We start from the raw sequence: 19,366 nt of genomic DNA, 5'->3' as shown, positions 1-19,366 counted from the left end.
GAGGTATAATGATTGAATAATTGTATTTGTAGGAGAATAACCTCAACTGTATTATTAAAGAAAGGATTTTGGGGTAATGATTGTTTTTTCTTGAAGCCATCCAAGAAGTGTGTTTTTGCTAGTGGTAGGGCAAATTGGATTTTAAATTATATTTACAGAAATATTGAATACAAGTGTAAAAATGTATATGATTTAGTTGTATAGATCGTTGGTTAGATCAAACATGAAGAATTGTGTTCAATTCTGGGCTTCTTACCGTATGAAAGACACAGAATTATTCGAAAAGGTACAGGGAAGGGTCATTGAAATGGTACTTGGAATGAAGTGGTTAACATAGGAAGAAAGATTAAGATACTTAAATTGTTTTCTCTTAGAAAAATAAAGATAGGGGCCTGATTGAAGTGTTTAAGACTGTAAGAGGAATTGATAATACTGATGTGCTGTTTGACTTCACTGTTATTTAAAATAACAATAGTTATCATTCACTTGATGTATTTCTCATAAAACTTCGAGATAAACCTCTGTCTGACGTTAAGATTGTTGCTTGTTAGGAAGTACAAAGGTCACTCATGTGGTCACACATAGAAAGAGTGCAATCAGTGACGTTAAGACAAGTGTCGTAATCATCTCTGACGGCATTATTGTATGGCTTCACTTCGATGAACTATGGTGGCACGTATATCAACACTCTCTCTGTCTTCAATCTTTAATAGCAATACACGCTCTGACGATACTTCCTGAAATTATGACGTCATTTTTTCTGATGAATTCATTCTTTGTGGGGTCTATAATTCCATTTTCTCCACCTCTCTTCCTAACATCTTCCTAACATCCGTGCCAGGCAATAAGTGCCATATCTACTCACACATTTCTAGCCAAATAGCTAACACCACAATGTGTTTGGTGTTTTAATAAAATATAACCCCAAAATGCATTTTCCCTTCACAACTATTATTCTATGAATTATTGAAGTAATATAATAAAGCTATAATTGCAGTATAATACTACTGAAAGTGTTAAGTCTTATTTTACTAAGTCATTTAGTTTCAAAAATTTCAGTTTAGAGAACTTTTATTGATTAAGGTAAAACGTAATACACATCATTTCTTATTTGAATATTGAATATTGGAAGGTACGAAGTATTTCAAAGAGATAAATGAGGTACGCACTTTGACAAAGATATACGTGAAAGTGTACCACAAACTCAATATTTAATCCTATTTAAAACATTTTTACACTGCTTATTGAACATCCAGTAGTGGACTAGCTTAAGAAAGGTTATGTTGGTGTTTTAATACATCATTTCGGGGAATTTCTTGGAACAAATTTTACAAAAACTCCACTTGCAGGATTCATAATATTCATACCGAGTTTGATGGTCAGTTTCTGATAGAAAAAAACAACAAGAAAAACATTATTATCAAGAATTGCTATTTAACTTTAAATCAGTTTCTCTATATATATTTTGTGCCTAAATAGTTAAAAAACAAAAGTTATTCTACTGCAGAATTCAGATAATTTGCAATCAAAGGTTTTGAGTGTATTACGCAAAATCAGTTGTAAATTATGAGAGGTTTAATGTAATGAAGTCAAAGTTGACATATATTTATTTGATTAAACATATATACTCGATTAATACCATCAAAATAGTAAAATTATATATGTCAATATTCAAATAAAACCATTTTAACTTAGGACTTGACCAGTTCCCAAATAAATATTTTCCAAGAAGGTTATATCACCTTGACCTTTATCTCTATGGACACGTTGCTTGAAATTAATTATCACTAAAGTGTACAATTACAAGTTTTAAAAGGAAACTTATATTTATTTGAACGTAAATTCCAATACGCTAAAAAACGAAGAAACACCAAAGATTAGAAAAATTCACAAGCATGCTACTTACATGTGATTGTTTGTTTGTTTTTTGAATTTCGCGCAAAGCTACTCGAGGGCTATCTATGCTTGCCGTCCCTAATTTAGTAGTGTAAGACTAGAGGGAAGGCAGCTAATCATCACCACCCACCGCCAACTCCTGGACTACTCTTTTACCAACGAATAGTGGGATTGACCGTCACATGAAAACGCCCCCACTGCTAAAAGTGCGAGCATGTTTGGCGCGACGCGGATGTAAACCCGCGAATCTCAGATTACGAGTCGCAAGTTCTAATCTACCTGGCCATGTCAGGCCGATTGGCTGAAGCATTATCATTTCTCCATGGTTTACACGGGTATAATCGGTGAGAAGATTCGAATTAGAGATTACGAGTCAAATGGTTTAATAACTATGTCTTAGCAGTACAATAAATTCGTAAAAGTCTATATTAAACCTAATTCTAAAGTTTTGTTAATATGAGCTTTAATATAAGGGTTAGCTAGTTGATGTCAAAGTATATTTTTACACATACCGCTGATCAGCTGCTCTTGATTTCATAACTTGACGACAAACCTCCACAAGATCAAGAAATGGATTGGAACCTTTGTTCCAAAATTTATACTGAAGATGTCTGATATTTCTCGTAAACCAACCAAAAGCCGGAAACGACACTAAAACACAACCATAAAATCGTATTAAAGATATACGACAAAAATCATGTTGTTTGTGGTAAACTATGTAAAATAACATTTTATCTAATCAGTTTTATTTTTCAATTGCGTTTATAAAAATTAGATATAATTAGGACGTAAAATTATATAAAAATCATCAATGAACATTTGGAACGATAAATAGGTGGCACATTTTTCGCTTATTTTGATACTCTTAGTTCACAGTATCTGCCTTTTTTCATGCATAGTACTTTTTGTTAAGAACCAAAAGGCAGCAGTAGTAAATCCAGCAATTCAGACTGAATAAAAGAGGGCGCTAAATGGGTGCAAAGGGAAGATGTCACTTTAGATGACGAGATCATATTTCCAAACGGTGTCATCAGTGTGACTTTGTCGCCATTACAGGTGGTCATGCCGTCAAAGTTTTAAATAAAAGGCGTGTTGTTGGGGGCACGTTGATAGGACAACAAAACAGACAGCCGTTAGTCTTATGATATATGTCTCATGATGCCGATAACTAAATAACTAAATCGTTCTAAAAAGAATTCTTAACAGTAATTCATTAAATCAATTATATTTACTTCGTTCTAAAAAGGACACTTAACTCTCATTCATTTATAATTAATCCAGTAAGTCAATTTTAATTAATTTGTCGTGAAAAAAGGATTCTTAACCCTAATTCATCAGATAATAAAATTCCGTGTCCTATAAGAACAGTACCTTACTCAAGTGCTTAAAGATTTTCAGTGATATTATAATATATCAATAGCAATATTTAATGTAACAATATCGCAGTTATATGCATTTTACCACACACCCATTACATATGTCATTAGGTTTATATTGCTCTAAAAGATGCGATATCATACAATGTTTAAAACTTTAACTTTATTATACATTTTACATAGTCAAGGAAACGTTTATCATGCAATAACACTTTTACTGATTTGCAACAAAGTATTTGGTTGTCCATAAATAAATGTCGTTTTTGAACTACAAAGCTTAGAATAGTATAAACCAGTGTTGTAAAACATGATTTAATCAAAGTAAGCTGCCTTGTTTTGAAAGTGTTTATTGTTCTAAAAGTTGTCAAAGTGCTTGAAAAAATGAAAATCTGTAGAGGAAAGATTTGGGGAATAAGGTGGATGAGGTAGAACCTCGATTCCCAATTCGTTCAATATTTGGAGCGTCATCCTTGACAGGTCTTATAATGCCGTTTTTGTTGATCTTCAATCAATTCATGCATAACCAACTTATCCAACGTTTTAGTTTTTCCAATCGCACTCAGGTAATTGAGAATGCTTGATTTGTTTGTGCCTTGCTTTTCTGCAAGCTGACGTACTGTTGTTTGAAGGGCTGTCTCAACTGCTTCCGTTAATGTATTTTCATTTAAAAATAGCTTTCTTCCACGACCTTTGTGATCTTCAAGATTTTAATCACCATGTCGAAACCTCTACGGTTGGTAACAGATCCATAACCGAATGTCTGGCTGATGTTTCGGGTAGTTTTGATAGCTTTTCGTCTAAGTTTGAAATAATAGAGGAAAATCAGACAAAAGTCATTCATGTCTGTGTTGCCTTGGTGCTTGGGAAACTTATTCTGAGTAGAGTTGTAACAGCAGACAATTACAACCCCTTATGAGCGACAAACGTTAGATTAAACCAACCAATGATAAGTCACTCAATATTCAGCTTGTAATTACCATTGTGAGAATTCCAACATTTATTTCTGGACAACCTAATAACTTACACATCATACTTTATTCAATGAGAAGTATTAATAAAAATATGAAATTTGCTTACTATTTATATTTCCCAGAATGACGTTATATTAAATAAAATTTATTCTTTTAATTATCAATCAAATGTTTTACAAAAAGGTCATATGGACATCAAGCCAAAGACATCATATATTACACTATGTAACAAAATTTTTACTTTTTATTATTCCCGGACTGAAAGTGTTATTTCCTAATTGCTTATACCTAAAGTAACTGGGAAAGAGCTATTTTTCTCTTCAAACTTTGTTTTTTTAACTTGCGAACGTATAACGAAAGCATGATGGGAGACTATATTTGTGGGGTGATACGTGAATGTGTTTCACATTACAGTAGCAAATCTGGAAAAACTCTTCACTTCTAAACATTTTTGTATGACTTTAGTATAAATACATGTAAATTTGTTGTTTTGTTTACACCTTATATTAATGAAAATATGCAAATTTGCCCGTTTTTACGTAGAAAATAGGTTAATTTCTAAAGTTCATTACCCAGGTCAAAAAAGCAAAGTTTGAAGGGAATAATGTCCATTTTCTGTACATGTACAACATAAGCAATTGAGAAATAATACCTATTATCCAGGAACAAAAGTTGTGTTAGATAGTTTTATTTAATGTAATATGGGCCCGGCATGGCCAAGCGTGTTAAGGCATGCGACTCGTAATCTAGGGACGCAGGTTCGCATCCACATTGCGTCAAACATCCTCGCCCTTTCAGCTGTGGTGGTATTATGTTGTTACGATCAATCCCACTATTCGTTGCTAAAAGAGTAGCCCAAGAGGTAACGGTGGGTGGTGATGACTAGCTGCTTTCCCTCTAGTCTTACACTGCTAAATTAGGGACGGCTAGCACAGATGCCCTCGAGTAGCTTTGTGCTTTATTAAAATAAAATGTAATATGATACATTTTGTTCCGCGTTTGCAATAAATGTCTGAAATTTAAATGACCTTAAAAGGAGCAATATCATGCAATACTTAAAATTATACTTTGACTTTATACAATATTTTACATCGTCAACAATAAGTTTATTATACAATAACAGTTTTACTGATGTGTGCCAAAATAATTGGTACATATTTTTAAAAGGCGGATTTTCACATATCTCTGATGACTATTATTTCTATACAAATTTAATTACTATACAGCAACATTATTTGTACAAACTATCAACGTCCAGATTTAATTGTGTTAAAATTCTTTATTTATAATTAATAATAAATTATTCACTTACTGTATCTTTCCGTTTGTCAATTTCAAACGTACAAAATAATGTGAAAGTATGGGACGAATTAATATATAACCATTTAATGAATTAGTATTAAGCATCCTTTCAGGATTCTTTAATTAACTAATTATCAACATGATGAGACATGTATTGTATGAGTAATGGTCGCTTGTAAGACCGTCACAAACATCCTTCTATCTAATGACAACATTTGGACTCGTCATCTTTGACGACATCTTCCTTCCTTCGGTAGAGAGTACGTTTGAAGTGTCAGACCAAACACTGTTAAGCAAACGATACAAATTTAAACAATTTCATACACACTTTCTCCACTATAACAAATTTATTAAAACTATTATACACACCAAAATACCAAAACTCTTACTGTGAATGAGGAAAAGCAACGACTGTATTGAAGTACCGAAAATTACTTTGGCATGATTCATTAACTCGTGTTCCATCGGATTTTTCTGAACATGTGCGTCAATTCCTAAAGCACATTTAACCATAACGTCCATAGTCATGGCCTGGAATAGCTTATATACGTCTAGATAATTTTCTTGTCTAGAATATTCCTCAATATTTATTAATAAATCATTTATAGTTTCATCCATAGTTTGTGCCATCTAGTGAACGAAAAAGGAAGTTATAGTTATAAATAAATTAATTTAAAATACTGCGCAATATGGTTATATGTTGTAAATAAATACACGTGAATGTACCTCTTATTCTTATCTGTGGGTTGAAGAATAAAGCATTACATATCAAATTATACATTTTCGTTAAATATCGAAGTGGGTGTTTGAATATTCTATTAGCAACATCAGTTAAATTTAAGTGAAAAATATGTAATATAATTTACTGTAAGACGAATTTATGAATCGCACAAAATATTCAAATAAATATTTAGTAAAATATATTTCGTTCTATATTTGCGTTAATACTTTCTTTTTTTTACAAATATATCGTTTCTAATCTTTGTGTTGTCGACAGAATAAACAAAAATATTCACGTTTTTCATATGATTGTAATGTTAACAACTGATTAAAAGTTTCTTTTGTAGAATAACGGTTGTAAACTTTGTTGCTCAAAAGAGTTGTTCTTTGTTGGAATTATAAACAAAGTTGTTTATGTGGCTTGTTAAACTGCTTGATATATTTTAAAATATGCTCTGGATAACGAAATTAGAACAATATGACTTCCTGTGAAACAGCATCAACTTTTTCCAAATCCATTGTTGGTTTTTAGTTATATAGAAAGGCAAACAATGGAATATCTGTACTGTATACGCCAAGGATATGAAACCTTGTAGGTTAGTATTATAATCCTTGAAACTTACAATTGAGCCTTTGAGATGATATTGCGGATCAATGAATAGCCATAAGGAACATGAATGGAGTTAATATTATGTTATGCAACCCTTTTATTTTATAAAAGGGTGATACTCGATTGCACATTGTGTGAATGAGCATTCTTATTGTGAACTATAAAGGTTAGTTAACATGTGTTTAATAAGCTGTTACAGGTGGTGTTTGTCAAGACTTTATCTGGATGTAAATATGCATTTGAACTAAGGACACACGAACTTCTGAAAAAAGAACTGTATTTTATAGTTGTTCTAAAGAAGACATCTGTGAATATTCACGAGTTGAATAAAGTAATTAATACTTACTGTTTTAAGTTTCATGGTGGTAAAGGAAGTGGTTATTACACTTCTAACTCTCTTCCAGCGAGTTCCACGCAGGAAAATTAGGAAGTCGTTAATAGGTTCTCCGGGTTTCCTAGGTGGATCTAATTCAAAAAAACCCTAAAAACCCAGTGATAAAACACGATGCAAAAGTAACACCTTGAAGAAAACCACAATATTCAGTTATTTCACTACTGAATACAGTTATTTCACTACTGAATACAGTTATTTCACTACTGAATACACTGTTCATTGTTTACATATACCACATATAACCAGCATTACTAATACTAGAATATTTAAGAACACGAGCTGTAAGAAATAATATGTATACAAACTGTTACTCAAATAAATTTCCTCATCAATTTATAATATAATTGATCACAATTTGGTAAGAGATTTTACAGAGAAAAACGATATAAATTATATTTTGTAATAAATTTGGCGTTGTTTTAAACTTGGTTTGTCAAAACGTCTTATGTTATAGTAATATTTAATGAAACAATGTCAGATTTCGATTGAAACAGAAACTTTGTGTAAAAGTTTTCAAACACGATACAACATTAATTAAATTTACATTTTAATAAACATTTAACGAAAGGCTCAAGGGTAGAAAACAATCCTTACTGGTCGATCTGCAAAATCCATGAAATGCTTAATCTGAATTTCTTTTAACAGGTCGAGATCCATCACCACCAAAACTGGTCTCATTCCAAAGAAGTAGCTGGAATACGGTAATCAACATATAAACTACAGCTTGTTTTTTATAAGATAACACCTTTGTTTCAGGCCTAGTTGCTTGAAGTGAAACTAGGGATACCGTGTTGTCTTACTTCGCATCCTATTCACATATATATATGTTATAATTAACATATGAAAGATGATGAGAATATATCATTATTTCTTTTCCAAATAACTGTCCTGTATCAATTTGTTAATATCAGATATGTACAACTGTAACTTGGTTTAATATTAAGCTGATCAGAAAAGATAACAATATAACCGATAATTATATGATAAGTGTCATCTCTTTGAATTTCAATATTCAGTCTTAGCTGGTTGCTGCTAAGTATTGAGGAATAACTTTAAGTGTCATTACTGATACAAAATATAATTAAAATCATCTTTCATGCTGAAATATTTTGATAGCAATGGCTAACAAGGTTAACAAGGTGAAACGTTCCGTTTTTTTTTAAGTATTATTAATAATCTTAACAAGTTTAACAAGGAATTTAATTAATTTATTCCAGTGTCAAACAACTGATTATTTAAAAAACAACAACAGAGTTACTGTGGTTAAAACAGCGTTATTTAAGAAATGTCACGTCAGTGGCTAGGGTTAGTACAGAGATTCACTAAACTTTCAATGACCGAAATTAGTAGCTGAATAGTTTAGCTTTGTGCTTATTTAACAATAATATATGTACTCATTATTTTGAATAAAACGGTTAGTTAATGGCACCACTCTTATTGCTTTTTTTGTTCAAGGAATTTAACTCAGAGATAACTTAAAGAAAACACATGATAACATACTGACCTGAATAGTTTAACTAAATATATCAGCAATGAATGATTTAATTAATTATTAATCAATAAAGACAAGCTACCTGATCTGTTTAACTGAATGTTAATGAACATAACTTGCTAAAGTTTAATTAATATTAATTTATCAAACTCAAAAGAACTTTTTAAATTTACCAAGCGTTGCGAAGGCAGAAAAATAGTGTAATGAAAATATTCTAAGTTATAATAGTAATTAATGAAACACTCACTGACAATAGTTTTATACAACGTTGAAAAGTGTGAATAGATTGAATTCTATGTTAAGAAACTCATTTTTACTTTGCTACTTTATGAAGATAGGTGGCAAAAATATTGTGTGTTAAGCAATTTAGGGTAGTTTCATTAATTCTAATTATTAAAACTCAGTCAACATTTTAGTTTTACAAACTATTGATAAGATATTTCGTATATATTTAGAAACTTTGTTTTACTTCGAGGTTAGATGACGTAAACAAGTATATACGATATAAATACAAACTTATTTATACAAGATAATAATCTTGCATAGATTATTTCACTAAATATTTAAACAAAAATCATTAACACACATGTCCAGTGACAAAGAGAACAACAAGACTGTAATATTTTCAAAGTGAAAGATAAAAGTACCAGTTTAAACAATTGAATTATATTTTGAGTAAAGAATATAAAATCATACCTTCCAGTATAGTTCCCACATGTTACCAAACAACAAATTAGGTTTTGGTCCTGGAATTCCTAGCTTGACAAAACTTTTGAAATGTTTTCTCCTTCTTCTAATGTTTAGAAAATAAAAAGTTAGAGTTAACAACATTCTTTAAACAAATTACACATCTAGAAGTTAACAGTATCCTTCAACCTAAGTGTACATTCATAAGTTAACAACATCCTTCAACTAAAGTATACATTAATAATTAACAACATACTTCAACCATTTTTTTATGTTACTAAGAAAGTTCAAACTTTGAACACTTATAATGACAGTTTGTTACGCCGATCTCTGAACTACTTCTAGACCAGGGAAAACAGAATGATGGTTATCTTAACAACTAATATTCAAAATTTAGGGGGTGAAACAACTTTCACATTAAAGTTACGAAACGTTAATATGATATGAAAACTTTCAAACATTTTTGTTTTCTGAAGAATATATATGTACGTGTGTTATAATAATATCTCGAGAGATGAATACCTTTATTAACTCAACAGTCTGGTAGTGAGAGACCGTCGCTATATTATAGAATGTTTGTTTGAAAATAAAACCATCCTTATTTTATATTATACTCTCTACCTAGTCATTTTAGTTGTGTTTGTATAGAGTGTGATAACGTATTGTTTTACAACAATAATTTAATTCAATACATTGGTTTTGTAATATAAGTATGTCCTCAATCCAAATATTTATGTATAATAGTTCTGAACTCAGTACATGTGCAAGGGCGTTGAAATGACAAATACAGATAAACATGTAAAATTGCCAAATGTATTGTAACTGTTGTCGTCAGTAAAAATTATGTATCGTGTGATCAACTTTGTCGTATTGCTTTAGTATCGAAAATAATGTTGTAGCTGTACACGGATATGGAGGTCAGCATAACACTTACTTTTCACCTGTTTTCTGTGTAGCAACTCGGACATAAATATTATTATATGTTTTATATGAGTATTACACGTTAGTTTGCTTCTTTATATCACACATTGAAAGTAATTTCAGACTATCCACGAAGGGTTATTTTGACTTTCTGTAATACATATTGAAACTAATTTTATGTAATCCATCACAAACTTTTACTATTTTGTAATAGATGTTGAAATTAACATAAAACAACATCAGAAACACCAATTTCGCTTTATTTTATAATATATTATAAGCTGCTAAATAAAATGTTAATGGTGTAGTTTGTTTTTAGAAATATCTCATTAAAAAACAGCAACTTGTTGATATGGCTGTACCTTTAGAAAGATTCTACACACAAATCAGTACTGTCTGGCAGTAGAGCTCTAGAGCTATATTTGTGTGAAATGTACCTACTTAGTTCCTGCATGGCCAGGTTGGTTAAGGCTTTCGACTCGTAATCTGAGGGTCGCGAGTTTGAATCCCCGTCACACCAAACATGCTCACTCTTTCAGCCGTGTGGGTGTTATAAGTGCGGTCAATCCCACTATTCGTTGGTGAAAGAGCAGCCCAAGAGTTGGCGGTGGGTGGTGATGTCTAGCTACCTTCCCACTAGTCTTACACTGCTAAATTAGGAACGGCTAACACAGATAGCTCTTTTGTAGCTTTGCGCAAAACTGAAAACAAACCTAGTTTAACGAATTTTATTAAAAACGGAAATGTTCACAACAAGTGATACCAGTAGTAGCCTTCACAGAAAAGATGTTTTATGTTGAAATAATGTCTCTAATGTCTTAAAATATACAAAAATGTACTTACAGTATCCAGATTGTGAATAGTATTATGAAAAGGACGATCGTTACTGGTCCGAACATTATGCTCAGAACCTAAACAATAAACAACTCATAATAAACTGACTGAATAAACTCACAAAATAATTATGGTCACTGGAAAACGAAACAAAACAATCACGTCTGCAATAAGACAAATTAAACACGTTAAACTTTATACAGGGAAGTATGACTTCTCTATATGACTTTCGGCACAACTATTCTGTACAATTCGTCACTATTTGTTACGGTGATAGCCGAGTCTTTTTATACCCTTAAGTAAGGATTATGAGACCAGCCGTCCAGTAATTAGAACCAATCGGAATCGAGGTTACAAGTCTCCAGTGAAATTCATTTTAGACAAGATGGCAACACAAAGTGCTCGCAGGCCTAACAAGGTCATAGTGTTTAAGACCTGACCCAAAAGTATTTGTTCTATGATTACACTATGTAACACAAACGTTGTGTTATTTTTTTTTAATTGCTTATGTTGTAAAAGTACAGTAAATGGTCTTTATTCCCTTCAAACCTTGCTTTTTTGGATTGGATAATGAAATTTAGAAATTAACTTTTTTTCAATGTAAAAACGGACAAATTTCCACATTTTCATTTACATAGGGTGTAAACAAAACAACAGATGAATCAAGATTTACATGTATTTGTACTGAAGTTATACAAAAAAGTTTAGAAGTGAGTAGTTTTTCGAGATATGTGATTATAATGTAAATCACTTTCACCCCCCCCAAATATAGTTTCCCATCATGTTTTCGTTATACGCTCCTTGGTAGTGGCGTTCAAAGTCCAGTATATCTTGATGAAAACGCTCGCCTTGCTCCTCTGAGTATACTCCCATGTTCTCCTTGAATTTATCAAGATAAGCGTCAAGGATATGGACTTTCAGGGGACATCCTGCAATTCATTTTGCAGTAAAACTTCACCAGAGCCAGAAACAGTAATTTTCGGCCTTGTGATTGCCCAAGAAGACCCAAATCACTGCGACAAAGCTGCCCCAAGCTATTTTCCCTTCATACTGAGCTTCTTGGGGAATTCTATGCGCTCTAGTATAATCTTTATCTGTGGTCCAACAAAGACATCAGCTTTGACCTTTGCCTCAGACAGTTTAGAGAAGAAGTCTTGAAGGTACTTGAAAACTGAAGCCTTCTTATCAAGAGCTGTGAAAAATTGTTTCATAAGACCCAGCTTTATGTACAATGGAGGGAACAACACCTTCTGAAGGTCCACTAGTGGCTCAAACTTGATATTATGCCTCCTCACAGAGAAATTGGTCCGTTGTGACCAGTGCTTTCTGTTGTAGTGCGCTGCGGTTTCTCTGCTGTCCCAAAGGTAAAGATAACAGAGAAACTTGGTAAAGCCTCCTTGAAGACCCATCAGGAATACCACAATATTGAAGTATCCGATAACCTCTCACTCATACTCATCATACTTCAAGGCTTCTAACAAGGTCTTGATGCAGTTGTATTCCTCTTTGAGGTGCACCGAATGAGTCAGGGAAGAGACGGATACTTATTACCGTTATGGAGCAACACAACGTCGAGACTTCACACATCAAACAATAGTTGGGTAAGACAAAAAAAAAAGGTTCATTCGCCTTTTGAAAACACTGGGAGGTACAGGGTATCTTATATTTGTGTTAAAATTGTGTAGATGTGTTTTCTTATAACAAAGCTACATCAGGAAATCTGCTCAGTCCACCAAGGGGAAGTATTAAAACTGATTTCTTGAAGACGCGTGTTCTTCTATTGTCATAAATGGTTAAACCTTATCAGACATGATGATAGTTTGTGGTTACCAACGGCTTTATGATTATTAAAAACCGATAAATCAAAAGTGCGTATAAATAAATCGATACGCTCAAAGTAAATACCTTAATAAAAGGTCTGTGTATTTGGTGTTGTGTTAACATATATCTGGAATAATTCTAAACATAAACTAGACAGTATCGTTTATACAACGTGCAATATTTAAGGAAGGAAATAAACCCTTCCAACACTGAAGTAGTGATGTTTGTATGTTTTCTTATAGCAAAGCCACATCGGGTTTTCTGCTGATGGGAATCGAACCCCTGATTTTAGCGTTGTAAATCAGTAGGCAGTGGTGATGTTAATGTGAATTGTAAGAAAGTTGAAGAATCAGCTAAAATCAAATAAAATAGTTGTTGTGGAGAAAAAACCCATAACAGAAAACAATAGAGAAACTGTTGCAATCTTTTACATTAATATAATATTTCTTTATAAATAAAACATACGTGATTATTCGTCTATAAGTTTTTGAAATTTTTTTAGTAAGTTTAACCTGGAATTCCAAGATATTTTTGTAAATAAACGTTTTCTCTTGAAGAAAAATGAAATGCTTTGACAAAGTGAAAATAAATATTGAAAGATTCGTACTTTTATCATTAGAAACTTAATAAATCAATCTATTTTTTAATCCAGAAAATGGGAAAATAAGTGTTAAAATGTGTTTAACTTTAGACCTTTGGGATAATAAATGTTCATTGCCGCCTAGTTTAATTTTCTCAGGGTCTTATGCAATACTAAAGACACAAAAATAATAAGTTTAGACTCACAGTATCAGGTAACGGTATACCATCTTACAAAATAATTAAGTTCATAGTTTGAAATTACTTGTTTACGAGAGATAAGAACAAATACACAATTAAAAGAACAGTATAATTTGTACGGAAGATTAATAATATATATAAATATATATAATGAAGTTAAGTAAACAAAATCACAAGAAAGGACTGCTTTAAAACAGCAAATTCAAACATCCGACTAATTATATTAGTTTGTTATAACTTATAAAACAAATCGAAACAAGAATAAATTAAATACAGAAGCTTCACTGATTGAAAAGATCCAACGGTACAAGTAATAACGTGGGATTATAAAATGTATCCTAGGTTTCGGAAGTGACTGTGGAAGTAACACCTACATTGTGGTGAAGATACACCGTCTATCAGTCTTAGCCTACACTCGACAGTCTCACATAAGAAATACAAGAGTAACAATAAATATATGAATAGAAATTAGGAGAGCGAGATATGGGTGCTCACAACATCCCACATCTATATCACCCTTCAATGCCTGCAGACAGTTGTAAGAAGGTGACTGTTTTACCAACTAAAGAAGAAAAAATGAATTAAAAGAAAATAAGGAAATAAGATACAACCATTTGGTGGTAAGTAACGTTAACTTCAAGAGGTAAATTTTCAACTTACTTTAATGTGTATTGTATAAAATCAAAACAACCACACGTGGAGAGTTTGAGATTAGTTTAAATTTGTGATATAAAATAACAAAACAACGTGTAATACTGATGATATACAAAGAATATTCGTTGCTAGATAGAAAAGTGTTCACAACCTCAGTGTCATGCTTTAGCAAGCAATACGACACAGTTGATCACACGATACTTAATTTTGACTAACGACAACAGTTAAAATATATTTGTCATTTCCACGTCCTTGCACGTGTACTGAGTGCAGATCTATTATACATAAATATTTGGATTGAGGACACACTTATATTAGAAAACCAATGTATTGAATTAAATTATTTTTGTAAAACAGTACGTTATCACACTCTATACAAACTGAAATGAAAGGACTAGATACATATTATAATATAAAATAAGAATGGATTTAATTTCAAACAAACATTCTATAAATAAGCGACAGTCCCTCACAACTAGACTGTTGAGTTAATAAAGGTATTCATCTCTCGAGATATTATTATAACAGACGCACTTATATATTCTTCAGAAAACAAAAATGTTTAAAAGTTTTCATATCATGTTAACGTTTCGTAACTCTAATGTGAAAGTTGTTTCTCCTCCTAAATTTTGAGTAATCGTTATTAAGATAACCATCATTCTCTCTTCCCTGGTCTAGAGGGAGTTCAGAGATCAGTATAAAAAAAACTGTCATTATGAGGGTTCAAAGTTTGCACTTTTTTAGTAACATAATAAATATTCACACGTATATTGGAACCATGAATGTAACTAGAGAAACCATGAGCTGGAGGGAGGTGTTTTGTCTCATTCATTTTTATTTGATATTTCAAGATTCGGGAAAGCGAGAAAAAAACGTTTTTGTGTAGTTTTGTGTGAATATCTGAAACAATATAGCTTTCTCTCTCCTTCCTTCAGTTTAAAATGAATGAAATTAGAAGAGTGTTGTTAACTTATTAATGTATTCTTTGGTTGAGGGTTAACCTGAAGATAACCTAACTATGTTGAAAAGTTATTCTCTATTTCATTTTGATGTTATTATCCACACCAGCCATCCTGAGACAGAAAACTGTTTATTTACTGAAGATTATAAGAAGGAGAAAACATTTCAACAGTTTTGTCAAGCTGGGAATACCAGGACCTAAACCTAATTTGTTATTTGGAAGCATGTGAGAACTGAAGATGTGATTTGTTGTCCATTAATTAAAATAAATTCATATATTTAAACTAATAATTTTAATTTCTCACGGAGTAGACATTACAGTCTTGTAGTACTCTCTGTGTCTGGAAAAGTGTACAATTATTTTTGTCTAAAAGTTTAAGGTATTTATCTATTTAATGGATTTTAAACATAAAACTCACTTAATTAAATTAATTAACAATATTGCTTCCATTAATTAAGAATTTCGTAAAACTGAGAAGTAAATAAGATATTATGAAATAAACATCCTCTCAAGGAAGCTGGGAAATAGTTTCGGTCATAGAAAGATTAGAGAAACTCTACACTTACACTCGCCAGAACCTGACTAATATTAACGTATTTCTTCCTTAACCTCGTTTTAACTACGTGTTTAATAAACATGTATCAGTTAGACGGTTATATTAACTCTGTTTTTGAACGAATCAATTTTTTTTTTTTACATTGGGATAAATTAGTTGAACTAATTAAGATTCTTAAACATTCTTAAAAACAGCGTATTAAATACAGAACGTTTCACGTTGTTAACCTGGGATCACTAGGTATAGAAACTACAATCTGGGAATTAGAAACCTTGGAGCCACTGGGAAGTAACAGATATTTGATTGATTGATAAAGTACCTCAAACTATGAAGATGAAACTGCGACATTTAGATGAGTTTGCCCAACTAGTATTGTAAGAAATAGTCCCACACTACAGATAATCCAACTATACACCATTTCTATCAAAATATTTAAATGTAACGTGTTATCAGTCTGCATTTATTTTTTACTGTCAGGCCGTACGACTACACTGACTTTCCTTACCTTGAAAAAATATATATTAGTCAAATCTTCAGACGGCCAGCACGGCCAAGCTTGTTAAGGCGTGCGACTCGTAATCTGAGGGTCACGGGTTCGCATCCCCGTCGCCCAAAACATGCACGCCCTTTCAACCGTGGATACGTTATAATATGTCTATCAATCCCACTATTCGTTGGTAAAAGAGTAGCTCAAGAGTTGTCGGTGGGTGATGATGACTAGTTGCATTTTCTCTAGTCTTACCCTGCCAAATTAGGGACGGTTAGCGTTGATAGCCCAAGAGTAGCTTTGTGCGAAATTCAGAAACAAAAACATACAAAAGCTACCACTGTATATTGAAATTCAAAGAGATAACTTATACTCTGTAGGTAAAAATAGAAAGTAATCTAAATATCGGTTATATTGTTTTCCTTTCTGATCAACTTATTATTAAACCAAGTTACAGTTGTACATATCTGATATTAACAAACTGATACAGGACAGTTATTTGGAAAAGAAATAATGATATATTCTCGTCAACTTTCATATGTTAATTCTAACACATATATATATGTGAAGAGAAGGCGATGTAAGACAACATAGTTTCCATATTTTGACTTCAAGCAACTAGGCCTGAAACAAAGGTCTTACCTAATACTGTATTCCAGTTACTTTTTTGGTTGTTTTTTGTTAATATCGAGCAAAGCTGCTCTAGGGTTTTCTGCGCTTGTCATCTCTAATTTAGCAGTGTAAGACTAGAGGGAAGGCAACTAATTATCACTCCCACCGCCAACTCTTGGGCTACTCTTTTACCAACGAACAGTGGGACTGACCGTCACATTGTAACATCCCCACGGCTGGAACAGCGAGCATGTTAGATGTGACGGAGGTTCGAACCTACGACTCTAGGATTACGAGTCAAGCGCCTTAACAACCTTCCTGTGCCGGGCCCTACTTGTTTGGAATTAAACCAGTTTTGGTGGTGATGGATCTCGACCTGTTAAAACAAAACTAGGTTTTTATGTATCGACCAGTAAGGATTGTTTTCTACTCCTGTGCTCTTCGTTAATTTTTTTTATAAATGTAAATGTAATTAATGTTATATCGTGTTTGAAAACTTTTACACAAAGTTTCTGTTTCAATCGAACCCTGACATTGTTTCATTAAATATTGCTATAACATAAGAAGTTTTGACAAACCAAGTTTAAAACAACGCCAAATTTATTACAAAATATAATTTATATCGTTTTTTTTCCGTAAAATTTCTTACCAAATTGTGATCAATTATATTAAGAACTGATGAGGAAATTTATTTGAGTAACAGTTTGTATACATATTATCTCTTACAGGTCGTATTGTTAAATATTCTAGTATTAGTGATACTGGTTGTACGTGGTATATGTAAACAACAAACAGTGTATTCAGTAGTGAAATAACTGAGTATTGTGGTTTTATTCAAGGTTTTTATTTTACATTGTGTTTCATTACTGGGTTTGTCAGGTACTTTCCAGTTAGATCCATCAAAAAAACGTAATGATCCTATTAACCCAATTCTATCTGTCCTTTGTGGAATTAACCCCTTCTTTACCACTCTAAATGTTTTAAATACCCTAATTTCACATTTGATGATTTGAATAATTTTCAGATTGAAGTGGTCAATCGTTTTGTTACGCAATAATATAAGAAGTTTTTTGTTTGTTGTTTTTAATTTCGCGCAAAGCTACCCGAGGACTCTCTGTACTAGCCGTCCCTAATTTAGCAGTGTAAGGCTAGAGGGAAAGCAGCTAGTCATCAGGACCCACCGCCAACTCTTGGGTTACTCTTTTACCAACGAATAGTGGGATTGACCGTCACATTATAATGCCTCCACGGCTGGAAGGGCGAGCATGTTTGGTACTCCTGGGATCCGAACCCGTGACCCTCGAATTACGAGTAGAACGCCTGAACACTCTTGGCCATGCTGGGCCCTAAAGTATGAAGCTTTGACATTCTGTGAAATGAAAAAAGGGATACTTTTGACTAGTAATTTTGTTCAATTATTGTAAAGTATCGAGCTTTACTGAAAGATAACTACACTGACTTGCAGTGTTCATGAGATGTGAGTGTTTATAGAAGTTTGTTTGTAATTAATCACAAAGCTACACAATGGGCTATCTGTACTATTTGTAGAAGTAACTTAGCAGAACATTATCTTGAAGGATTGTTTAATGCTTCAGATAATAATGACCTTTGACTCTTTGAACCTGTTTATTTTCGCTTATTTAGTTTGATATAAGTTAAAATTATGTTGCAATGAGTACGTCATAAATATCAGATTTTATGTTGGAACAGAAGTTGTATTTGGGAACAAAACCAAAGAATTACAAATTAATGAAATTGAACATTTCAGTATTCCTGGTAGGAACAGTCGCTGTGTAGAAAGAAAAAGTAAAATACATATAAAATGTTCGATATTTTCTGAATAATGAACCGTTAAATAACCCAGACAAAATAAGTCATAAGATAATGAATATTTGTCTTTTAATGTGTAGATGGCAGTATCTACAATCTTGGTTTTATTGTTTCCTGTCACTGAACAATATTGCTATAGAAAATACCAGTATAAAGGAAAGTCCAATGAGTATTATATATACCACATTAGATACAGGACTCTTAAAACGATCATAGCATTCATACATGAAGTATGATTGGTAAGATAACAATGACTTTCATATTTAATTATAACTCGTTGATGCAAGGAATAACACGATGTAGGGGCCCAGCATTACCAGGCGTGTGACTCGTAATCTGAGGGTCGCGAGTTCGCATCCTCTTCGCGCTAAACATGCTCGCCCTTTCAGGCGTGGGGGCGTTATAATGTGACGTTTAATCCCACTTTTCGTTGGTAAAAAAGTAGCACAAGAGTTGGCGGTA

General features: G+C 32.4%; 1 protein-coding gene across 1 annotated transcript in view; it reads right to left on the bottom strand.

The window, feature by feature from the left end:
* The window catches only part of LOC143244701 (thromboxane-A synthase-like), a 45,271-nt gene extending 34,016 nt beyond the window's left edge, over positions 1-11,255 (bottom strand). Inside the window, exons 1-5 of the mRNA XM_076489823.1 lie at positions 11,213-11,255; positions 9,458-9,554; positions 7,864-8,077; positions 7,222-7,356; positions 5,935-6,175 (exon numbers count right to left, since the gene is read on the bottom strand). Of these exons, the coding sequence (XP_076345938.1) occupies positions 5,935-6,175; positions 7,222-7,356; positions 7,864-7,947 (460 nt within the window). The 5' untranslated portion in view covers positions 7,948-8,077; positions 9,458-9,554; positions 11,213-11,255. The remainder of the gene's footprint in view (positions 1-5,934; positions 6,176-7,221; positions 7,357-7,863; positions 8,078-9,457; positions 9,555-11,212) is intronic.
* Between the last annotated feature and the right edge of the window lie 8,111 nt (positions 11,256-19,366).

The sequence above is a fragment of the Tachypleus tridentatus genome, chromosome 1, assembly GCF_004210375.1.
Source record: "Tachypleus tridentatus isolate NWPU-2018 chromosome 1, ASM421037v1, whole genome shotgun sequence".
NCBI classification, from domain to species: Eukaryota; Metazoa; Arthropoda; class Merostomata; order Xiphosura; family Limulidae; genus Tachypleus; species Tachypleus tridentatus.
Note: the sequence above shows the minus strand (reverse complement) of the source record. Positions and strands in the feature narration are given on the sequence as shown.